This window comes from Vombatus ursinus, unplaced genomic scaffold (assembly GCF_900497805.2).
Source record: "Vombatus ursinus unplaced genomic scaffold, bare-nosed wombat genome assembly UNPS02003292.1, whole genome shotgun sequence".
NCBI classification, from domain to species: domain Eukaryota; kingdom Metazoa; phylum Chordata; class Mammalia; order Diprotodontia; family Vombatidae; genus Vombatus; species Vombatus ursinus.
This window is the reverse complement of record NW_020943070.1, coordinates 3,807,071-3,829,033: the sequence shown is the minus strand read 5'-3', so window position 1 is coordinate 3,829,033 and position 21,963 is coordinate 3,807,071. Positions and strand designations below refer to the sequence as shown.

The following is a 21,963-nucleotide window of genomic DNA, read 5'->3' as shown; positions in this document are numbered from 1 at the left end:
CAGCGCCGCCGGGGAGCCCCGGGAGCCGGGCAGCGGCGCGGGCCGCCGGCGGGGCCCGGGGCGGCCGGGGCCGCGGGGAAAGGGCCGGTTTGGGCAGCGGAAGAAACACAGATGGCGGCGGCGCGGCGCCATTCCCGGCCCGGAGCAGGCAGCCAGCAGCCCAGTCCTCACCGCGGTCCGCCCGCTGCCGCTAAATACCCGGATGCGCCGGCGGCCGCCTGAGAGAGCCAGACGCCGAGCTGGGGAGCGGCCGAGAGCAGCGGAGCGAGCGGAGCAAGGCGAAAGCGGCCGCAGGAGCCCGAGCCGGAGCGGGGCGCACCAGAGGCCGAGCCGGCCCCGGGCACCCGACCCGCCGTCGCACGCAGCCAGGGGGGCCGGGCCCAGGCCGCAGCCCGGCGCCCCCGGACCCCCCGAGTCCTCCGGGAAAGCAGCGACAGCGCGGGGGCACACGAGGGACCCTCCGATCCCGCTCACCTAGCTTCCTTTAGGAAGGCAGTGAGAGGCGGTGGACTCCAAGGCCTGCCTGGGGGGCGGCCTTTTTGCAGATATCCCAGCCCTGTCTGGGAGCTGAGACCCTCAAAAAAGAGGCGGCAGAGCCAGCGCTTTGGGACCACTCTTGGGGGGGCCCCCCTCCCAGTCGCCTCCCCCTGTGCTCCCCTAGCGGGGCGTGTTTCTCCATCCAAGGGAGGACTTGTCTCCCCAAGGGTGACCAGGGCCACTACGAGGAGAGGTTTTAAGCAAGCCCTCAGCATGACGGAGAACTCGGCCCCGGCTTCCAAGCCCAAGAAGGCGAAGGCCTCAAAGAAATCCACGGACCACCCAAAGTACTCGGACATGATCGTGGCCGCCATCCAGGCAGAGAAGAACCGGGCCGGATCCTCCCGCCAGTCCATCCAGAAGTACATTAAGAACCACTACAAAGTGGGAGAGAATGCAGACTCGCAGATCAAGTTGTCTATCAAAAGGCTGGTCACCAATGGGGTCCTCAAGCAGACCAAAGGGGTGGGTGCCTCGGGCTCCTTCCGGTTAGCCAAGGGCGATGAGCCCAAGAAACCGGCGGTCAAGAAGGCTAAGAAAGAAGTCAAGAAGGCGGCGACCCCCAGGAGGGCGTCCAAGCCCAAGAAGGCTGCCACCACCAAGGCTCCAGCTAAGAAGCCCAAAGCTGCGGCCAAGAAAGTGAAGAAGAAAGCGGCGGCCACACCGAAGAAAGCCAGGAAGCCCAAAACTGTCAAAGCTAAACCCGTGAAGGCGTCGAAGCCCAAGAAAGCCAAGCCGTCGAAGCCCAAAGCCAAGTCCAGTGCCAAGAAGTCCACCAAGAAGAAGTGAACGCGAAGTCCTTCTGGACACTTTCTGGCGCTTCCCCTGTAAATAGTTTCCTCCTTTTTTCCCGGCCTATCCCCATCCCTTCACCTTGAGCCACTTTCTATTGCGACTTTGTAAGAGACAGAACAGAACTTTTATTCCTCGGAAATTGTTAAATAATTCATATATTCTTAACCAATCAGCCAAGAACAGTCCCAACAGCCAATCTCCGTAATCATGAGACTGTCCTTAATTTTTGTTTTGGCAACTTGTTTTTTAAGATCTTTCTGATGTGATGGATTTTAAGTTGGGGGGGGTTATTTTGTATAAAGTACTTTTTGCGGGGTGTGGGAAATTGGGGGGCTGGGGGGTGAACAGAGGGAAGGAGACTGCTTATCCCACCCAGAAGAAAGGGACATAACTTAGGTATGTTTTCTCTCTAGTCACAGCCATTGGACAGGACTCCAAAAGGCAGGGTCTGGGGCCCCTCTGAGGGGGACAAAGCTTGCAGGGACAAGGAGGAGGCTTGTGGCAGAAAAGGACACTCCTCTAGATAGAGTACCTTCCCAAAGCACACGGCTGGATGTTGAGGCGACCTGAAAGATTCTCCTGAGCTCTCGATTGGGTTTCAGTTGTTAATCGTCATTTGGCTCCCAAACGGAGCAAGAAAGCAGCTAAATGGAACAGCGTGGAGAGAAAGAAGCTGCAATATTAGCCATCTTTTTGGGGAGAACGTTCCTTTGTGGATGGGAAAGGGTGTATTGTCTCCTAACTTCTGGGAGGGTCTTAGGCTGGGGTGGGAACTTTGTCTGAAAGTGGCAAGGAGGAAAGAGTCTGACAAAAGTGCCTGATCTTACTCTGAGGTTTGTGCTTGTGTGTGTCTGCATCATTGTGATAGCTTTGTTTATTCCTAAGGGTTGGGTGATTTTTTTTTTAAAAGCATTTTCTTGCCTTTTTCTTTTTCCCTTGCTCTGAAGAGTAGGCAGGTTGGCCCAGGAGTGGGGGAGCGGCCGGCCCTGAGCCCTGACTTTGCTGAATAGCGCAGAATGGCGATTTTCCAGCAAGAGTGGGCTCGAGACAGGCTCTCCCTCCAACCCGTGCCCTCCGGTCTAGCTCTTCTCCTCTGGGGTCGCCTTTCTGAACCCCAGCTTTTGTCTAATGAGCCACGTGTCTACCATAGAAAAACCCAACCTCTTAGGACTGTTTTTTTTCTGGGTAGTGGTAGTCCTAGATTAGGGGTGGGGAACTGGGAGGGAGTGGGTGGGGAGGGGGGGAAAGGAGCGGAGAAAGACATCATGCAGTCAATTTTGAATTTGCTCACGTAGTTTTCACAGAGCTGGATCTGTACCTAGTCATTGCTTAAGTTTGCTTGGTGCTGTCCCCACCGTGGGGCAATTAGTATGTACGTTTGTTTCTAAGTACCCGAGGAAAATCTGGCAGGATTGACGCCTGCGCCCATCTTTCTTTTGCATTGTATTTTATTTTGAGTGTGATTATTGCTGTCTTTGTAATTTTAGAGTTTGAAATAAAATTGAAAAACGACCCAAAAAACCCACCCCCAAACTAATGCCTTTATACAGCTTCTGAGGCTTTTTCCTCTCCTCCCCCACCCCCGCCGCCATCCGCGGTAGGTTTGGGAAATACGGGAGGGGGGAGCAAAATGGGGGGAACGTTGGAGGGAGAACACCATACAGTCTGGGATGGGGAAAGGGGGAGATTTGGGGTCTTGGGCACCTTATGTCCCAAAAGATCTGGGAGGGAAGAAGGGGGTGGGGGAGCCTCGCAGACAGGGGCTGCGTGGCCAGGATGGGGAGGGGCTGAGCATCCGGTAAGTAAAGGAGAATAGGAATGAGGTATGGGGCTGGGGGTGGGGTGAGGGCTAAAAGCCTTCAAGAGTGAGGCGCCAGCACTCGGGGTGTTGTAAGTAAAGGGTGCCCGTCCCCGCCCAAATGCGGGGACCAGGGCCCTCGTTTCTTGCCCATGCCTACTGCCATCCGGAGGCGGGGAGGAGCCAAACGCAGCTTGGGCCGGGGGCATTACCCTTGGCCTCGGATTCACTCCACAAGGCCTTCCCTAGTCGCTCCTGGAGAAAGCCCCCGGCCCCTCTTACTCTTTTAGAGGGTCCACCTCCCTTCCGGCGCTAGGCTGGAGGTGGGGTGAGGGGTGACCCTTATGCTCCAGAGGGTGGTAAAGTGGGCAGAAAGTGCTGGGTTGGGAGGTGAACGCGGATAAATTCCCGCCCTCCAGGATCCTGGCCCACCCCCCTTCCTTTGAGGCTCTGCCCATCTGAGGCCCAGTGCAAATCCCACCTTCTGAATCAAGCCGGCCCCAATTATTCCTTCGGCTCCTAGAATTTAGAGTAGGCCTGGACCCTGAGAGAGCGTCTAGAGTCTCTATCCTAGACCAACCCTTGCATCATACAGGTGAGGGACCAACCCCACAGAGGAACAAGATGGCAGCTCCTAAGGAGCCCAGCCAAGGCTGAAGCCCACGTTTTCTGACTCCAAATCCGGCAGTCTTTTGTCTACACCCCCTGGCTCCAGACTGGGGAGTCCTCAGTGTCCTCTGTTACCTGAGCGCAGGCACGGACACACACACCACCACCACCACCACCAAGTCAGCTTGGCATGTCCTGCTCACCTTTTAAAATAATAGCTAATGTGTTTTTTGTAGTGCTTACTATGAGCCAAGCACTTTATATATATTACCTCCTTTGACCCTCACAACAATCCTGGGAGGTAGGTACTATTATTATCCTCATTTTACGGATGAGGAAACTGAGGCCAAAAGAGGTTAAGTGGCTTGCCTAGGGTAATAAAGCTAATAGGTGTCTGAGGCAGGTATGACGAGGGATATTGGATAGAGCACAGTTAGGCTGTGGTGTGTTCTTCAGGGCAGACTGTCGTCTTTCTTTGCATCCTCTTCGCTTACTAGGGCGCCTGTCACTCAGTATGTGCTTAATAAATGTTTATAGATTGTTGATTGATGTCTGAGGGTCAGTTTCGAGTCTTTGCTACCTACTTGCATTTCGTTTACCTTCCGGCCCCCCCCCCAACTTCTTCAGGGAAAGGTTTCTTCAACGAATAGCCCCCAGCCAGGTCAGTAAGGAATAGGGACCAGGCCTGGATCCATGATTTCATTGTCTTGCTGAGCAATGAAACTCCCTTTATCAAAGCAACCAGCACCTTCTGAACGACTTATATCTTTAGACCGTTGGCTTGGGACACTGAGGGCTTAAGTGATTTGCCTAGAGTTACACACCAGTAAATGTCAGAGGTGAGATTTGAACCCAGGTCATCTTGGTTCCGAAACCCAGGCTCCCTTCTCAGTGTCTCAATAAATGTTCGATGATTGACTGATTGGCACTGAGTAGGTTCTCCGAAAACGCTTCCTGTTGCTACCTGCGCGATCTGGGCTCCTCATCTCCAAAGTGGGCCTTAAAGTATGGGAAGGTTTTCAGCTGGTGGCGACGCTGGCAAAGGTGGCGGTGCCGGAGTAAGGGAACAGAGCGGACATGGATGGGGAGGGAGCGGGGAGAGAAAGGGATGGGTTGGACTCCCTGAGCTGATCCCCACCGCCCTCCTCCACCCCTTTAAATGAACCTTGCTTGCAGACCGCCCAGCTTGGCTCCCGGCTTCCCCATTGGCTGAACGGAGCCCCTTCCCTCCCGACATATGAGCCTTTAGATGCGGCTTCGATGAGCACAGCACCCAGCCCAAAGGGAGCTCGCTCCGGCCTCAGTCCATTTCAGGTGTAACTGACTGTGATGTGGTGTGGCCGCCTACTGAGCTCGCCCCTAGCCCGGGCCCTCCCTGTGGCTCCGGGAGGGGGAGGCCGCCGGGCGCAGTCGGCCCTGGCTCAACTCACGGGCATCCTGGAGAGCCAGCTGGACGCGATCCGGGGGGCGGGCACGTGGAAGAGCGAGAGAATCATCACCTCCAAGCAGGGGCCCCACATTAGCGTGGAGGGCAGCCCGGGAGGTAAGGCCAGCTCTGACCTGGGCGGAGGGGGAGGGGAAGGTGGAGGCTGGGAGGGATGCTTCTGCCCCTGCCCCTGCCCCTGCCCCTGCCCCTACTCCTACCCCAGCCCCAGCCCCAGCCCCAGCCCGGAAGGCGAGCACTTCGGATTCCCCAACCGGAGGAGTGCAAGGTTGTCTAGCTCAGGGCGATGTCCCAGGGCCGGCCCCTTTGAGCACGGCCCCCACCAATATCCGCTTTCCTCCCAAGAAAATTGCTGGCAGTTGAGCTGGACTCCTGAAAGTAGTTGAGGGTTAGGAGAGGAAGGAAAATTCATATGTATGTGCCATCCATACACCGCCTCCCCGACCCCACCCCACCCCCAGCTGCTCCTTTGTGACCACTTTCCCCCAAGGAGGCCGCTCCTGTTCATTTAACATGATTTCACGGGCCGGGTGGACAGCCTGTTCCCGCTGAAAGCTAGGAAGCAGCTGCTGCAGGGGCCAGGTGCAGGAACAACCTGGAGGACCAGGTCTGAATTTGTGAAGCCCGGCTGGAAGGAGGAGGTGGGAGTGGGGGGTAGACGGGGATCTCGTGAGAGAAGCCTCCTCCATTGCTATGCCTTCTTCCTGCCTCCTGGCTCTCCCTCCTCATAGCTCACACAGGTCAGCTTCGTAATTCGAAATCCTGATTACATCGCTTTCCTCCTCACAAAGCCTTCCGTTGCCTCCTGCTGTCTGTAAAGGCTGCTAAACCTTCTCTAATCTTACTCCACCATCTACCCACAGAGCCAAATAGATACTATGGAGTATAGCAGGTGAAACATGGAAAGAAAATTAACAGTGTAGAAGATTGAAAATTCCCAGGATCCTGTGGCAAATTCAAGGGGCAGGAATAGAATCCATGGTCTCAGTTCTTACACACAGATGGACAAGAATGGCTAATGAACTAGGGAAATTCGAGAACACAGGGCGGAGAGAGGGAATGCTGGAATGAGAAAGGCTCGTGGTCAGATAAAAGAATTGGGAGGGTTCAGAAACTTGGAAGTGATAGCAAGACCTAAGCATGCACCATGTCTGAGAGGGGCTGAGACTTACTGAGAGGTACTTCATGATAGGATCTGGTTACAGAAAGATTCATCTAACTGGAAAAGAACTGATTAAATAAAAGGGACAATAGTGTCACCTTGTACATTGAGAGCATACGTTTATTTCACCAACCAGAGAAGGCGTGAAGATTGACAGAGAGAAATAGAAGTAATGTAGGAATATTCTACAGCTCACCCAGCCAGAAGGAGAAAATGGACGATGAGTTTATAACAAATCACAAAACCTGGTACAGAGCTTGAACTAGATGATCTCAAAAGCCCCCTGTGGCCTCTGTGAGTCAAGGCTAGAAAGATGGGATCAAGGTTAGAAAGAAATGAACCGCTGGGAACTTACAGTGGTTTCCAGTTTCACAAAGGCTATAGAGAATGGATTTCACTTTGGAGTGGGTCTCTAAAGTAGGTCTTTATTCTAGGACAGCTCTCAGCCTTCATCTAACATCCCCAGGCCTCAGAAGCTGTTGGCTTCAGCTGCTGGCCTTCTCTTTCTTACTTTGAGGTTCCTTACTCCCCAGTCAGCTAATGGAATCTATCGGGCAGATTGGGTGGAGGACTCTGATCTGCTGTCTTGGGTGAAGGACTGGCGCAGGGGGTGGTAGGATAACAAGGAGATTCTTTCTGAGAGACATATAGGTCAGAGGACCTGGGCTTAGATCTTCACTGCTTTCCGCCGTCTGACCTTAGGCACAAATCTCCTGCTTACTCTAGGCTTCTGTATTTTCATCTGTAAAATGAGAGTGTCGGACATTCATCTCTGAGATTCTGTGGTCCTGCAGTTTCCCACTAGCCCTTTCTAATACCCTATTTACAAGCAGGCTAGACTAGCTTTCTTCAAGGGTTGGGCCAGCTTATCCTGTGAGCCTATTTGCCAGCTCTGAGCTCCCGGTTCAGTCTCATTCCTTCCTACCTTCCCACCTTGGTTTGCTGACCTAGTTCTGATGCTTTGGGTCACTCAGAGGTCTAGGTTTCAAAAAAGCAATCTGTTTCCTCAAAACACATTGCTATAGATCCAGGTAAAAGCAGCTCCAAGGATAGATAAAAGCATCCCAGAAAAAGTCCATGACTCTTCGAGGAAGTTAACGAAATCAAGCTGGAGATTCCTTTGGGACACTCCCTTTAGCCACTCTGGGGCTCAGTATTCAGAGAACCACTTTTCTATTCCTTTTGCCCCTACAGTCCCACAACTGGGCCCTAGATACATCCCCTCAGGGCCAAAGTTAACCCAAACTGCCCCAGGCCTGCATCTCAAATCCCTAGAGCGGCTCCCTAGAGTGTAGGTTGATGTTGTGGGAGTGTAGGAGTTAACTTAAATCTGGCCTTCCCAGTTCCACTTGTATCTTGGCCCACAACATCTGTTCTGTTCCCTTGCCTTGGTCTACCTTCCCAAGGCCACCATTTGAAATCCTGCCCTCCTTTACCTTAAATAGCACTTCCAGGAAAACTTACCTGATTCTTTAACTCTGGGAGTTCTCTCCTTTCCATGATTTCGCCTGTTTCCATTCACATGACTTAGGGTGTTTATCACAACTTCCTCCTGTGCTATAGTCATTTCTGCCTTCCCTAGGCTGGAGCAATGGGCCTGTCAAAACTTCAGGGCTAAGGCAGGAAAATTCTTTAATAAAAATATATTCAGTAACCCCCAGGGAAAGACAGTCTGCTTAGTGGTAAAAGCTGATAAAAGCAGCCCACAGAGAGGTAACAGTAGCATTCTAGGAAGTTGCTTGGGGTCTCAGGAGCGCTCCCCTATCAGAACTATGCTTGGGTTTTATCCCTGCTGTATAAATGGCCCCTCATCGCATAGGGAGCAAGTGAGCAGCTGAGATTCAACCACAGGGCTTTTAACTCCAAAGCCAGTGCTGGGAGAGCCCCAACACATAGGATCTCAAGAACCAGGCATCTTAGCCCTCCTATTGTTCTCCACTCACCCACAGGAATCCCCTCTATTCCCCAGCGCAGGTCAGCGCCTCCTAAACATTGGACTGGGATTTTACTTCTGCATATAATTGGTGCTTAATAAATGTGTGTGTTTGGCTGAGTCACCACTGACTTGGTGCTCTGCAATGGAGGGGAGAAAAGAGCAGTAGAAAGATTAGAGCTTATGGTCTTGTATGCACTGAGTACATATAGCCTGTTTCTTCCATTCGAATGTAAGCACCTTGAGGGCAGAGAGAAACCTCTGATTTTTCGTTGTATCCTCAACCTGTTTTTACACGGTGCCTCGAACAAAGTACAATTAAGCAGTGCTCCCATAAAACCCTTCAAGTGTGCCTAAGTATGAGATGTCAGCTCTCTGTCGGGAGAAATGGTGTGAACTGGAGTCCTTAGGGAAGGCTTCTTGGAAGAGGCAGCTTTTGAACTGGGCCTTGAAGGATTCAGAGAGTCTAAAGGAAGGGAGAGAAGAAAGAGGCAGAACATTTAGGAATGGGGGAAGGAGGGGCCTGGAGGCAAAGACAGCACATTTCCTGTGCCCTGTAAAGGACTGGTGTCCTTCAAGCCAAGTAGAACAAATTCCGTTTGTAGTATTGACACTACCCCCTGGCCCTGTGTGACCTTGGAAAAGTCATTTCCACTCTATGAACCCTTCTGTTCCCCATCAGTAAAACCACGAGGTTAGACAGTGAGGAATACATGACCCTTGCCCTTTTTTCCAAATGAATTTGGGTGTCTGCTTCTAGGGGAGGGGAGATGGTAAGAGTTCCATTATCTCTAGTACCACATAAAGCCACTTTAAGAGACAATGAGATTCAAGTAGCCTGGAAATACCTAAACTAACCAGGGTGAACGATGGAATAGATAATGCCTGAAACTCTGAAATTACAGCCCTGATTACCTGTCTCCCCCACTCGGTTTGCCTCCCTGTCTCTGGTCACCTCATCTCCCTACCCTTGGCAGGTTTTTACTCTATTAGAACCCCTAGCCTCGCCTGGCTAGGGGGTGTCTCCCTTAAGCAGAGGTTGTCCCTCTTAATTGGGCATCCCCTCTTTGGGGGGGGCTGTCTTAAGCTGGGATCCCCCTTGAGTTACATTTCCCTTAAGGGACAGGGAGCCTGCTTGGTATTTTGTCTGTTACCCCCAATAAATGCCTTTACTTGATTTGGAGACAGCCTGAGCGAACCCAACATTTTGGGGTGCACCTTGAACCTCGTCACTAGTTCCTTCTCATTTGTATATTGGGGGATGGGGGGGAGGTGTTGGTCAATGAAAAAAATCAAGAGTGGAGATGTCAAAAGCCAGCCACCTGTGGGGCCTCCTGAAGCAGATTAAAAACATAATTAAGGAATATTGAACAAGACAGATAAAATATGTTAGAACAGAGATAACGTAAATGTGGGGTTTTCTGAGTCAGACTCAGTCTGCAGGGATCCTTCCATCTGGGTTAGTGGCCCCTGTTTCTGTTTGAGTTGGATACCACTGAGCTAGACTTGGTTAGCAAGAAATGAGCAAAGAGAAGTGGAGCAGCAGCCCCAGTGAGTGAGGTGTGGCTCCATTCCCACTCTGGGGTGGCTATCTGCACCCCAAGCATCCCACTGCTGTGCCTGGGCCTCAGAAACTGCTGTTCACTTTGGCTTCCCTCCTCCTCTTAATCCCCTCCTGGCTGCTCCAGGCAGGTCCCTCTTCTCTCTCTCCCTCTCTCCCTCTCTCCCCCCGTCTTTGTCTCCCCCTTCTCTCCCTTTCTGTCAATCTGTTTCTTTCTCTGTCCCCCTCTCCTTCTCCCTTTCTCTCTGTATCTATCTTTGTCCATCTGTCTCTCTCTCCCTTTCTCTCTGTCCCTCTTCCTCTCCCAATCCCTCTTTCTCTTTGTGTCTGTCTGTCTGTCTGTCTCTCTCTCTCTCACACACACACACACACACACACACACACACACTCATATACATACACACATACACACATTATAACCATGACTCTAGAGCTGAAAGGGATCTCATTTTGCAGATTAGGAAACTGAGGCCTAGACCAAAACCTACATGAATGCACTGAGAAGGTTGTCTATGTTCAATAAGACACTAAAAGGCTTTTGCTTCCTGGGAGCTAGAATTCTCTGGGCATTATCCAATAATAACAACACAGTTATATGGAGCTTTCAAGTTTGCCAAGCATTTTACATCAGAGTCTCAACAATCCTCGGAAGTAGGTGCTATTATTCCCATTTTGCAGACAGGTAACTAGTCTGAGGGAGTTTAGGTGACTGAGGTCAGATTTGAACTCAGGTCTGTCTGATTCTAAGTCTAGTGTGCTGTCTACTGCACTACCCAGATGTCTTTAGGGTATATAGTTATATACCCCATAGCCCTGGACTTAGGGTCAGGAGATCTGGGGAGGAATCCAGGCTCTCATACTTAGAACCTACAAGACCTTGGGAAAGTCACTTCCCCTAACTAGGCCTCAGTTTCCTCATCTGTAAAATAAGACAGTTGTTCTGAATGACCTCTGAGGACCCTCCCAGATCGAAAACCCTCTGATTTTCTCTTTACTACAGGGATCCTGAATTTCTGTGCCAATAACTACCTGGGTCTTTCCAGCCACCCAGAAGTGATCCAAGCTGGCCTGAAGGCCCTGGACCAGTTTGGAGCAGGTCTCAGCTCTGTCCGATTCATCTGTGGGACACAGGTATGAGGGAGACCCCTGCCCCAGGGAGAGGCAGCCAAGCTGCGACCCCAGCTGCTGCCTCCCCCAACCCAGGGGCTCGCTGAGTCGTGTCACAGATGGCTCTGGACAACTCCATCATGGAGTAGGGTAGTGGGCCCGGGCCTGGGAGACTGGACACCTCTGCCACTGATTGGCAGGATGACCTTTGACAAATCACTTAACCTCTCAGACCGTTTCCTCATCTGTAAACTAGGGATAAGGACCCTCCATGCCCCCTGCTTGCTCTAGAAGGCTGGTAATAACAGACAGATGAGAAATCAAGCAACTCGTTTTATTAAGCACCTACTATGTGCCATGCTAAGTGCTGGGGAGGTGAGGACAAACAATCCCTGCTGGCAAACAGCTTATACTATAATGGGGGAGACAACTGGATATGTCCACTGGATGCGAAATAGATTCAAAGAAGTTGAGTGCAAGGGCACCAGCGTTAGAGACTCATGCAGAAAACAGCTGAATCTTGAAGGAAAAGAGAGATTCTGTGAAGCAAAAGTGAGGAGGGACGGCCAGTGTAGACCTGGGGGCGGCCAGTGCCAAGGTGCCCAAGTTGGGTAAAAGGCCTTGGGTGAGGTTCAGAGGCCGCCTTGGCTGAATTGCAGCATGGGAGAGGGGAAGCATGTCCTTTGGCTAGAAAGGTAGGAGTGAAGGCCTTTAAACGTGAAAGGAATCTCTGTGTTCTCCGGGCACTAGGGATTCATGGGAGTTTATTGGGGAGGGAGAGATAGGCTCAGATCCACACTTAAGGGAAATCACTTTAGCAGCTGAGGAGGATGGATTCCAGTGAGGTGAGGGGGCTGGTGCAAGATGGAAAGGCCTGTGAAGCAAGTGGAGAGAAGGGGTCAGAGGGGCGAGATGTCCTCAAGGCCGAAAAGGCAAGATTGAGGATCGTGGTTATGAAACCCAGAAATGAAGGGGAAGGCACTGAGTTTTGTCTTGGAGCACTTAAAATGTCTCTGGGACATCCAGTTTGAGATGTCAGTCTCTGCTCTACCTTGTGTGATCTTGGACAAAGCTTCTGACCTCAATTTCCCTACTTGTAAAATGAGAGGGTTGGCCTCAATGGTTTCCAAGGTTCCTTCTTGGCCTCTGGGTGACCCCTAAGGTTCCCTGGGACTTGAGGTGGCACTTTGGAATGCTTGCTTCAAGACTGCCCGGTGACGGGGGTGGGGGGGGTCCAGGTTCTCCAAGGCTGTGCCTGCCCAATGGAGACTATGGCCCCTGAGAGGCTTCAGGCTGGGGTGGTCCTGACCAGCCAAGGACAGAGATGCTGGACATGAGGAGAGGAGGAGCTTAATTTAACCACGGCAACAGACTACTTAATGATTTGTCTGCATCCACATGGATGAAATTGGAGCTTCAGATCATGAGTTCTTGTCCTGACCCTGACACTAATTTGCTATGTGACCCTGAACAAGTCACGTAACCTCTGTTTGTCTCAGTTTCCCCATCCGTAAAATGAGATGATATTTGTAAAGTGTCTAGCACAGCATATGGCATGTGGTAATAGATAAATGCTCACTCGCTTCTCTCCATCTTCCCTTCTCATTTTATGGATGAGGGAAACTGAGGCTTAGGGTACAGTAATGATCAACCATCGCTCTAAACACGGGTTATTTTTAGAGCCAGAACAAGGACCCAGGTGTCCGATCAGGGCTCCTGCCACAGCCCTGAGTGTCCTCACGAAGTTGGGGTGGGCAGATCTGGGAAGGCTCTTCTGCCCTCCCAGTTATAGGATCAAAAGGCCCCGGACAGGGGCTCTCAGCCTTGCCTCTGGGTCAGGGCCCTCCTTGGCCTTCATTCTGGGGAAGCCTGTGTGCGTGTAAATGCATACAAAGCAAACCCATTATAATAGTTTAAAAAACCAGATTCCCAGATCTGAGGTTAGACTCCCAGTATATGGGGAAGGGCAGTGCAAGTCCCACGGACAGAGCACAGGATTAGGAGTCCCAGGAGCTAGGTTCGAATTCTGCTTTTGCCACCTACATCCTATGTAACCTTAGCCTCAGTTTCTCCATCTATAACAAGAGTGATAGGTGGACTAGATGGTCTCTGTGGGGCCTTTCAATTCTAGAGCTAACATCCAAGGATCCAGTGCTGTGGTTCCTCTCTCTCTGAGCCTCAGTTTCCTCATCTGTAAAATGAGGGTGTTGGATTGGTGACCTCTGAGGTCACTAGGATTCTGAGAAGCCTGGAGTAAAATTTGGTAGGAGTGAATACCTGAGGCCAATTCGGTCATCTCCAAGCCTGGGGCTTGATTCCCTTATCTGTAAAATAGGAGTAAGAAAGTGGCCATGACCCGTTTCTCAGAATTGTTGTGGGGAGAGGGATCTAGAAATTCAAACTGATTAGGAGAAGGGGAAGGGTGGGAAGCATTTATTAAGCACCTACTGTGCTATGGTGCTATGCTAAGCACCTTACAATTATCTCATTTGACAATCACTCCAACTCTGGGAGGGAGGTAACTAATAATATCCTCTTTTTACAGATAAGGAAACTGAGTCAGACTGGGGCTGGATTTGAACTCAAGACTTCTTGACTCCAGGCCCAGGGCTCCCTTAACAGTGACATCTAGCTGATTTTATCTAAAGTAACTTTCGTAAGAGATTAACTAACCCTCCTTATATTGTAAAAATGTTTTAAAAATTTCTATCTATCTATCTATCTACCTATTGATTGATCAATCCCTTCCTTACCACTAGAACCGGCATTGAGGGTACTGTTGAAGTTTAGGTGCGCTGGGACCCTGAAATAGTCATACTCGGGTCCTGCCTGAATGAATTTGACCCATACCTTCCTTCAGTCAAACACAAGGTTTATTAAAGATTCACCATATTGGTCATATTTGTGACACGCCCACTGACCAGTGGGCTAGATTGAATCTGAACCACTGGCTAGACTGCTAAGAATCCTGAGCGCCTTAATGAAGGTCTAGGGAGGATCTGGATGGGAGTGGCCAGTAAGGGGGGGTAGAACCAGGGACCTGGGCCACGTGGCCCAGGGAGAGTAGGGTCTAGATAAGATTGAGGAGTGGAGGTCTAGGGTGGGGCCAGGTTCAGACCACAGAAAGGGTTGTTAATTAACTGGAAGGTGAACACCAGCGACCTGGGCCACCTGGGCAAGTCCAGGGCCTTCCCTTTTTGGGGTTCAGATCCCACCCTCATCACCATGACTTCCAATGGAAGGGGGCAAGAGTATGAGAAGCTGAGATCCAGCTGGGCTCGCCACAAGGCAAGATTCTGGGGTGTGGTTGAGTTCAACCTAATCTAGAGTAAAGATCTTACGAGTAAGAATGTACGGAAATTCTGACATTACAGGGATCTTTAAGGGAGTGATATTCCCTATTACTTTTGGTATCAACCATTTCTATTAACAATTTTCTATCAACTCCAAACCCAGGGCCCCTCCCCTACAGATCCAAGTGAGCAGCCAAGGGCAGACCCCCGGACCTCCCCACACACACACATTCCATGTTCTAGGCTCCCTCCCAGCTCTGACATTCCCTGTTCTAAACTCCCTCCCAGCCCTGACAGTCCGTGTTCTAAGCTCCCTCCCACTGCTGACATTCGTGTTCTAAGAAGGTCATCCCAGCTCCACCATTCTATGGCTTTATGGAAGAGGTTAGGTACTTCCTGGGGTAGGTCTAGGTGCCTCCCAATTCCAGCCTTCATTCTCTAGCTCTGTGGCTCTCTGACCCCAAGCCTTGATTTCCCAATGCAGTCCTTGCTTCCCCTGGGATTCCCCGGGGAACAGGAGGTCTGTGACCCTCGAGTGTGAAAATGATCAGGGGTCTTTCTCTTGGAGGAGAGCACAGGGCATCGGTGGGCCGCTGAGAGGGAGATGTGGTGTTGGGGAGGAGAGTGGGAGCTATATTAAGTGCCTCTTGGATGCCAGGCATTGTATTGGTTTTGCATGTACAGAGACAAAAATGAACCAGCGCCCTCAGGGAGCTTACATTCTAGACCTGCCGGTTGGTTCTGCTGAACTTGGCTGTGAATGGCTGTTGGAGGCCCTTCCCCAGCTCCCCTGACCCCCATGTCTTATCTGGCATCTCTCTGCCTCTCCCGCACAGAGCATCCACAAAGCCTTGGAGGAGAAGATTGCCCGTTTCCACCAAAGGGAGGATGCCATCCTTTATCCAAGCTGCTTTGATGCCAACGCTGGACTGTTTGAGGTAGGTGAGCTTTGGCCTGGCTGGCCTCAGGGCCCTCAGTGGCTGAAACCTGCCTGGTACCAAGGGCACAGGATGAGAAGAGTCTGGGAACCCTGGGCAGGCCTTGTTGAGGGCTCCCAAGGCCTTTAGTGATTCTTCAGCAAAGTCAGATTCTGAGCATGTACCTAGAACATCTTAGAATGCCGGAGACCAAGTGAGACAGACCCTGGACACCGAGGAAAGGTAGTGCTGAATGGGAAGAAACTGATTGGTGGAGGGAAAAGAACACTGGTCCTGGGGTCAGAAGACCTGGGTTCAAAACCTACCCCTGACACTGTTTGACCCTAGGCAAGTCATTTAACCTCTGTATGCCTTAGTTTCCTCCTGCAAAATGAGTGGAGAAAAGGAGAGAGAAGTCTTCTAAAATATTACCTTGTCAGCCTCAGTTTCCTCATCTGTAAAATGGAGATCATTAATAGCAGCTACCTACTTCCAGGGAGGTGAGGATCAAAGTAGATAATGTTTGTAAAGCTCTCGGTATAGTATCTGGTATGTAGTAGGTGTTTAATAAATGCTTATTCCCTTCTCTCCTAAATGTGATATAAAAACATCAATAAAGATGAGATTTTAAAAATATACAGATATGGAGATCAGTGACAAGGTTCTTGATCAGAGGTCTCACAAGTGACAGCAGAGAAAAAGCAAAAGACATTAGTAAAAATAAGAGGAAAATGTCCAAACATGCAAACAAGGACGATCTCTAGCATGATATGAGAGGCAGTCTGGTGTCATGGCAAGCCCCTCCTGGCCTTGGGGTCAGATCCCACTTCTGCAAGGTAGGAGCTGTGTGATCATGGAGGTGTCACTAAAAATCCCCAGCAGGGAGGAGGAGGAGGAGACAAAAAGATGAGAGGTCTATGCTTCCTCCAAGATTCGATGAGCCGATGGGGACAGCGTTTAGAAAAGCCGGGAGTCTGTGGAGGGGGGGCCGCAAGGACACCATCCTATCCGTTCTCAAGGCTGTGTCAGGCCTCGTCGTGGGGGCTGAGCGAGGGCAGGACCCCAGTCAGGCTGAGATGGCCCAGAGCTGTTGGAGCAGCCGGGGCCAGGCAGGGGGGCCGTAGTGGTGGTCTCTGCCACGCCCGACTGCTCCCCATAGGCCTTGCTGACCCCGGAGGACGCAGTGCTGTCTGATGAGCTCAACCACGCCTCCATCATCGACGGCATCCGCCTCTGTAAGGCCAACAAGTACCGCTATCGCCACCTGGACATGGGGGACCTGGAGGCCAAGCTGCAGGACGCCCAGGTAACTGGATGACTGACGACACTCGTTTCCTCCCGGTTCACCGTCATAGCTTCAGATTCACAAAGGCCTTTTCTCACAACAGCCTCATGAGATAAGGTAGCACAGGTCTTGTTATCCTCAATTTAAAGAGGGAGGGAGAGAGGAAGGAAGGGAAGGGAGGAAGAAAAAAAGGAAAGGGAAAAAGGGAAGGAGGAAGGAATGAAAAGAAGGGACAGGGAGGGAAGGAGGAAATGTAGGAAGGGAGAAGGAAAGAAAAGGAAGAAAGGAGGAGGGAAGGAAAAATGAAGGGAAGGAAGGAGGGCAGGTCGCACAGCTGGTTTTCAAGCCAGGATTTGAACCCAGATGCCTTCTGACTCTTCATTGCAACACTTTGCCCAGTTTTTACCACACGGCTCCTCAGAAATAAGACTTCCTGACCAGGGACCTCCCGCTGCTTGGAGGTGCAGAGCCCACCCCAAGCCCTTGGTTCTGTGACTGAAACATCGGGGGTCTGCTGCTTCCTTTGTCTGTGTCCAGGTCTCTGACCCCATGGATGGGGGCCCAGAATCCCTCCACAAGCAGGCGGCAGCCCACCCTCTGCTCTCCTCCTGGGTGATGCCGGCTCATGGGCCCCTGTGTGTCCTCCATGGAGAATCCCTCCCAGTGTGCTGGAGGCCTTCCCTGGGTTTCCACCTGTTTGGGATTCAAACCTCCCTCCTCTTCTGCACTTACATATGTTGGCTGTTACGCTTTGCTCTGTGACTCCTGGCCCTGAGATTCACCCCCTGGGTTCACAAGGGGAGCTGGGAGCAGAAGTGTGGGCGCTTCCTAAGCTCAGCCCCTACCCTCGTTCCCTTGCAGAAGCATCGGCTGAGGCTGGTGGCCACAGATGGGGCCTTCTCCATGGACGGTGACATTGCCCCACTTCGGGAGATCTGCCAGCTGGCTCAGAAATACAAAGCTGTGGTCTTCATAGACGAATGTCATGCCACTGGCTTCCTCGGACCAACCGGCCGGTGAGAGGCGGTGATCTTTCCCCACAGTCTTAGCCTGGGCCCAGGCTTTTGACTGTAAAGTCTGACCTTTCCTTTCTTGGGACTAGTCCAGCTTCTGAGGGGGAAACTGAGGCAGAGAGTAGGCCTGGATAGGCTGGCATGAGTTGAGGACCTTCCAGTTTGAGGCTTTCTCCTCAGGCGACCTGATTTTCCTACACAGATTAGTCTGTGGCTTTCTGTCCCCGAGGAAGTCTCAGAAGGATTTAGTTATCCCTCCCCTCACCCCTCAGTTCATCGGCCAGGCTTCCTTGGGGTGAGTCTGAGCCTGGCACGCTTGGTGCCCCCTGAACACTCACTCATCCCAGGCAGAGGGGCAGCTGGAAGAGCACAGACCCACAGAATTCCAGAAGCCTTAATGGAAACTTGGACCCAGAGAAGTTAACTGACTTCCCAGATTGCACACAAGCTTCTTAGTGGCAGACCTGGGCTGGAGCCCAAAGTTCTCTTCAGTCTACACTTTGATGTGGCTTCGTGGCCTGGGTTCCCTGGGGGCCTGGAGGGATTTCGAGCTGGCAGAAATGGTGGTGACGGTAGTAGGAGGAATGCGTGTGCTTCTCAGGTAGCTGAGAGGATGCAATGGTCAGTGTATCTACCAGATACACTACCCCTATCTACCAGAGGCTTGGACAAGTGGGCTGGGGCAGAGGACTGGTGGAAGGTGACGGGCTTTGGTAGGAAGAGTGTGTCTAGCAGGTCTCTCTGCGCGCCCTCCCCTGCCCCCCAGCAAACCCAGCTTTCTCAGGAAGGAGCAGGATGTGGGGGTGAGGGAAGAGGTCCCATACCCCAGGGCAGGTAATGAGTAAGCATCATTCCCTTGCAGGGGCACTGATGAGCTGCTGGGAGTAATGGACCAAGTCACCATCATCAACTCCACCCTGGGAAAAGCCTTGGGCGGGGCTTCAGGTTGTCTGGATGTCCCTTTTCCTCACTCCCTCCCCTGGTCACAGCCTGGGATCCTGGCTCTGAGGGCAGAAGGGAGCCTCCTCCCCTCCTTTCTTCTATCCTCCCAGAATGAGGGGTCTGGAGTTGAGAAGGACCTCAGAAGGCACTTTACCTAGAATTCTCTACAGCATCAATCAAAGCACAAAAGTGCCTACTGTGTGCAAGGCTGGGGATTTAAGTACATTGAATGAAACCTGCCTGATGAGTGATCATTCAGGATCTTCTTGAAGCCTGGGCCATGATGGGGAACTCACTCCTTCCAGATACAGTCAATCTGCCTTTGCTCAGCTCTTCTGTGAAGAAGGACCTCTCTGTTGGTTCTATCTCTATAGCTCATATTTTGCCCTCAGAGCCTAAGCAGAACCAGCCCCGTCCCTTGTTCACCTCTCCCCCAAAGTCTCTCAGGTGGGGAGGCCCCTGGGCTAGGGCTTGGGTGGACATGGTGGGAACTGGGAAAGCTTGAGATGGTGTCTGCCTGTAACCTGGTCTTCTCCTCCCAGGGGGCTACACAACAGGGCCTAGGAATCTCATCTCCCTTCTCCGGCAGCGGGCCCGGCCCTACCTCTTCTCCAACAGCCTCCCCCCTGCTGTAGTGGGGTGCGCATCCAAGGCCTTGGACCTTCTCATGGAGAGCAATGCTATCGCCCAATTCATGGCTGCCAAGACCCGACAGTGAGGCCGGCCCCGGGGAAGTGAGGGGAGGCCTAGCGAGGGAGGGAGTCCTGGCCTTGATTCGGGCCCCAAGCCCCCTTTCCCAACATCCCCGCTCCCTCCTGTCCTGCCTCTGTCTCCCAGGCAGCTTTGAGGGATGCTCTCCACCCCCCGCCAGGTCTGTCTCGCTCTCTGGGTATCAGTCTCAAAACCTCCGTCATTTCTTGCTCTCGCCGCGCTGTTCTGTCTCCACACTCATGGTCTCTGAACCGGAAGGGACCCCAGCACTCTCTTCCACCCTCTTCAGTGGGCCCCCGCTTTTGGAGGCCTTAGGCCAGGGGAGCCCCCCGCCTCCCAAGGCAGCCTGCTCCACTTTGGGCCAGCTCTCCAACATGTGGGCGTCTTCTCTCTGTACCTCCCTCCCCACCGCTCCTTCTGGTTCTGTTCTCTGGACCAAGGAGGCCAAACCCAAGCCTCTCAGGTTCACCGGATTAAACAAACCGGCTCCTTCCATTCATCCTTCTAGAGCTGAATCTCAGGGGTGGGGAGCCTCGAGGCCCTCTAGGTCCTCAGGTGCGGCCCTCTGACTGAGTCCAAGTTTTACAGAACAAATCCTTTCATTAAGGGGTTATTATATAACCCCTGCTCCAGGCCCTTCACCACCTTCCTCTGGAAGCCCTCACATTTTTCAATGTCCTTCCCAAAATGTAGCCTCCAGAACAGATCCCATACCTCAAAGGGAGTTAGACCAAGGTCAAGGGCACTGGGGCTGTCTGTTCTCATTGACATTAGCTCATTGAGATGCCATGTCCTGCAGTCCACTAAGACCCCCGGGCCTTTTTCACAGGACCTGTTGGGTGGTTCCAACTCCCCGTCTTGTCCTTGAAGTTTGGGTTTTTCAAGGCCAATTTTAGACTTTTACCTTAGTCCTTACTAACTTCCTCTGTCTATCTTTCAACATGTTAGACATCCCTGCCAGTTGTGAACCATCTCTGAACTTGACAAGGGTGTCATCTTTATCCCTCCCCAGTCCCTTCCTACCTCCTTGTCCCTCCTGTAGCCTGAGCCAAATACCCAGTTCCAGCAGGTGTGTCCCTATGCCCAACTCTTCCCCTCCTGAGCTTCTGAGGCCTGGGCTCAGAGACCAAGCCCACCTGGCATCTCTCCCTCCCTGCGGCAGGTTTCGTAGCAAGATGGAGGCTGCTGGCTTCACCATCTCCGGCATGGAGCACCCCATCTGTCCTGTGATGCTGGGAGATGCCCGACTGGCATCGATCATGGCTGAAGACATGCTGAAGAGAGGTGACCCAGGGGCTAGATGGCTCTGTCCCAAACCCCAGGCCTCCCTCCCTCTACCCCCAACCCAGACCTCAGTTTCCCCATGTGTAAATTAGGCCACAGAGATTACATCCAAAGAGAGAATGTGAGTAAGACCATGCAGTCTGTTATCTTAGGACCAGGGAAAAAGGACTGCCGAGGAAACCTAATGCCCTCCGTTCTCCCTCCTCCCTCTCAGAACTGGGGGACTGGTTCTTTTGCCCCAACTAACATAACCTGTCATGCCACCCCTTGCCTCCCTTGGCCCTGTTCAAGGAGGAGAGGGGCCTCAGTGAAGGGCGTGGCCTCTCTGTGATCTTCAGAAAGTCCCTCCCTCCCTAGGCCTCAATGTCCTAGTCTGTAAAATTAGGGGCTAGGGGGCTGAGGGAAAGCAGCTCGGAGCTTTGACGTTCAGGGATTCCCACCAGGGATCTACGTCATCGGCTTCAGCTACCCCGTGGTGCCCAAAGGAAAAGCCAGGATCCGAGTTCAGATCTCGGCCGTTCATAGCGAGGAAGACATTGACCGCTGCGTGAAGGCTTTTGTGGAGGTGGGAAAGCAGCATGGGGCCATCCCATGACCGACTGCTCGGGGCCTTCCTGGGAAGCCAGGGGATGGACTGAGCTGATGCAGGGGACCAGAGAGCCCTGAGCCTCCTCTGGAGGGTGGAGGAGCCAGGGCACCAGCCAGCTCAGAGCCCAGCTCGTTCTGCCCTGCCCTGTGTTGTGTCTCAAATCAAGTGCCTGGGAATTAAATATCTGACTTTTTGCATTTTCTATTTCCTGTGTCTTGAAAAACACCCCCTGGGCCGAGCCCCTGGGTCATGGCTAACAGTTAGAATTGTTGAGAAATAGAGTGAGTTGTCTCTTGGTAGTGAATTCCCTGCCCCCCGGATGGACATATTCCACCCAAAAGGAAGATGACCACCCTTTAGGAGTATGTTATCCAGGAGAAACAGCCCCTTCCCACCCTGGATTTCTCATGGATGCTTAGGGACAGCACACAGCCCCCTTCCCCTCCCCTCCCAGATGCAGATGACACTTCCCCCACATTGGCCCTGCCTTCTAGCCTGACTCTACGATCCAGGGAGCCAGAGGGGGAGAAAAATCCCCCAGCTCCTTACCATGTCCGTGTTCCAAAGGACAGGGCCTAGGAGGGAAAGGAGGGGGGTCTAGGTGGTCCTTTGAGACAAGGTCCTCCACGAGCACCCAGGCTGTCCTGAGGGCCTGGGGTGATCCTGTATACCCCTCCTCTTTGTGCTTTTCTGCCTCTGGGAGAGGGAGGACATGGTGCCCAGGTCATCCCTCCAGACCAGACAGAGAGAGGACATTACCAGAACATCCCCCCTTTCCAACTTTGTCCCTTGGCTTCTGTCTCCCCAGCCCTGGGTGATTGAAACAGACCCAGGCTGGGGTACCAGCCTCAAGGAGGCTGCCTCTGCCCCTCCTCGGGAGCTGAAGCAAGCAGCATCAGTGGATTTCAGGCCAGAGAACCTAGGTTTGAATCCCAGGCCCTACTCTGACCTTGAATGTAGATTTAAACGTAGAGGTTTTTAGT

At 52.3% G+C, this 21,963-nt stretch overlaps 2 protein-coding genes across 2 annotated transcripts; both read left to right on the top strand.

The window, feature by feature from the left end:
• Positions 1 to 390: 390 nt before the first annotated feature.
• On the top strand, positions 391 to 2,557 carry LOC114051781 (histone H1.0). Its single transcript, XM_027874194.1, has one exon. It carries the CDS (start codon positions 751 to 753, stop codon positions 1,324 to 1,326), a length of 576 nt encoding a protein of 191 aa, XP_027729995.1. The 5' UTR covers positions 391 to 750; the 3' UTR covers positions 1,327 to 2,557.
• A 2,463-nt stretch (positions 2,558 to 5,020) lies between these two features.
• On the top strand, positions 5,021 to 21,177 carry GCAT (glycine C-acetyltransferase). Its single transcript, XM_027873199.1, has 9 exons — positions 5,021 to 5,282; positions 10,840 to 10,970; positions 15,076 to 15,177; positions 16,316 to 16,462; positions 17,303 to 17,457; positions 18,317 to 18,399; positions 18,939 to 19,110; positions 20,270 to 20,391; positions 20,835 to 21,177. Exons 1-9 carry the CDS (start codon positions 5,069 to 5,071, stop codon positions 20,984 to 20,986), a joined length of 1,278 nt encoding a protein of 425 aa, XP_027729000.1. The 5' UTR covers positions 5,021 to 5,068; the 3' UTR covers positions 20,987 to 21,177.
• Positions 21,178 to 21,963: the final 786 nt, after the last annotated feature.

Bases quoted from the DNA above. Each gene is read 5' to 3' on its own strand.
- LOC114051781 (XM_027874194.1), top strand. From the start codon at position 751: ATGACGGAGAACTCGGCCCCGGCTTCCAAGCCCAAGAAGGCGAAGGCC.
- GCAT (XM_027873199.1), top strand. From the start codon at position 5,069: ATGTGGTGTGGCCGCCTACTGAGCTCGCCCCTAGCCCGGGCCCTCCCT. The intron at 17,458-18,316 runs GTGAGAGGCGGT...ATTCCCTTGCAG, and splicing joins TTCCTCGGACCAACCGGCCG to GGGCACTGATGAGCTGCTGG. The intron at 20,392-20,834 runs GTGACCCAGGGG...GATTCCCACCAG, and splicing joins TGAAGACATGCTGAAGAGAG to GGATCTACGTCATCGGCTTC.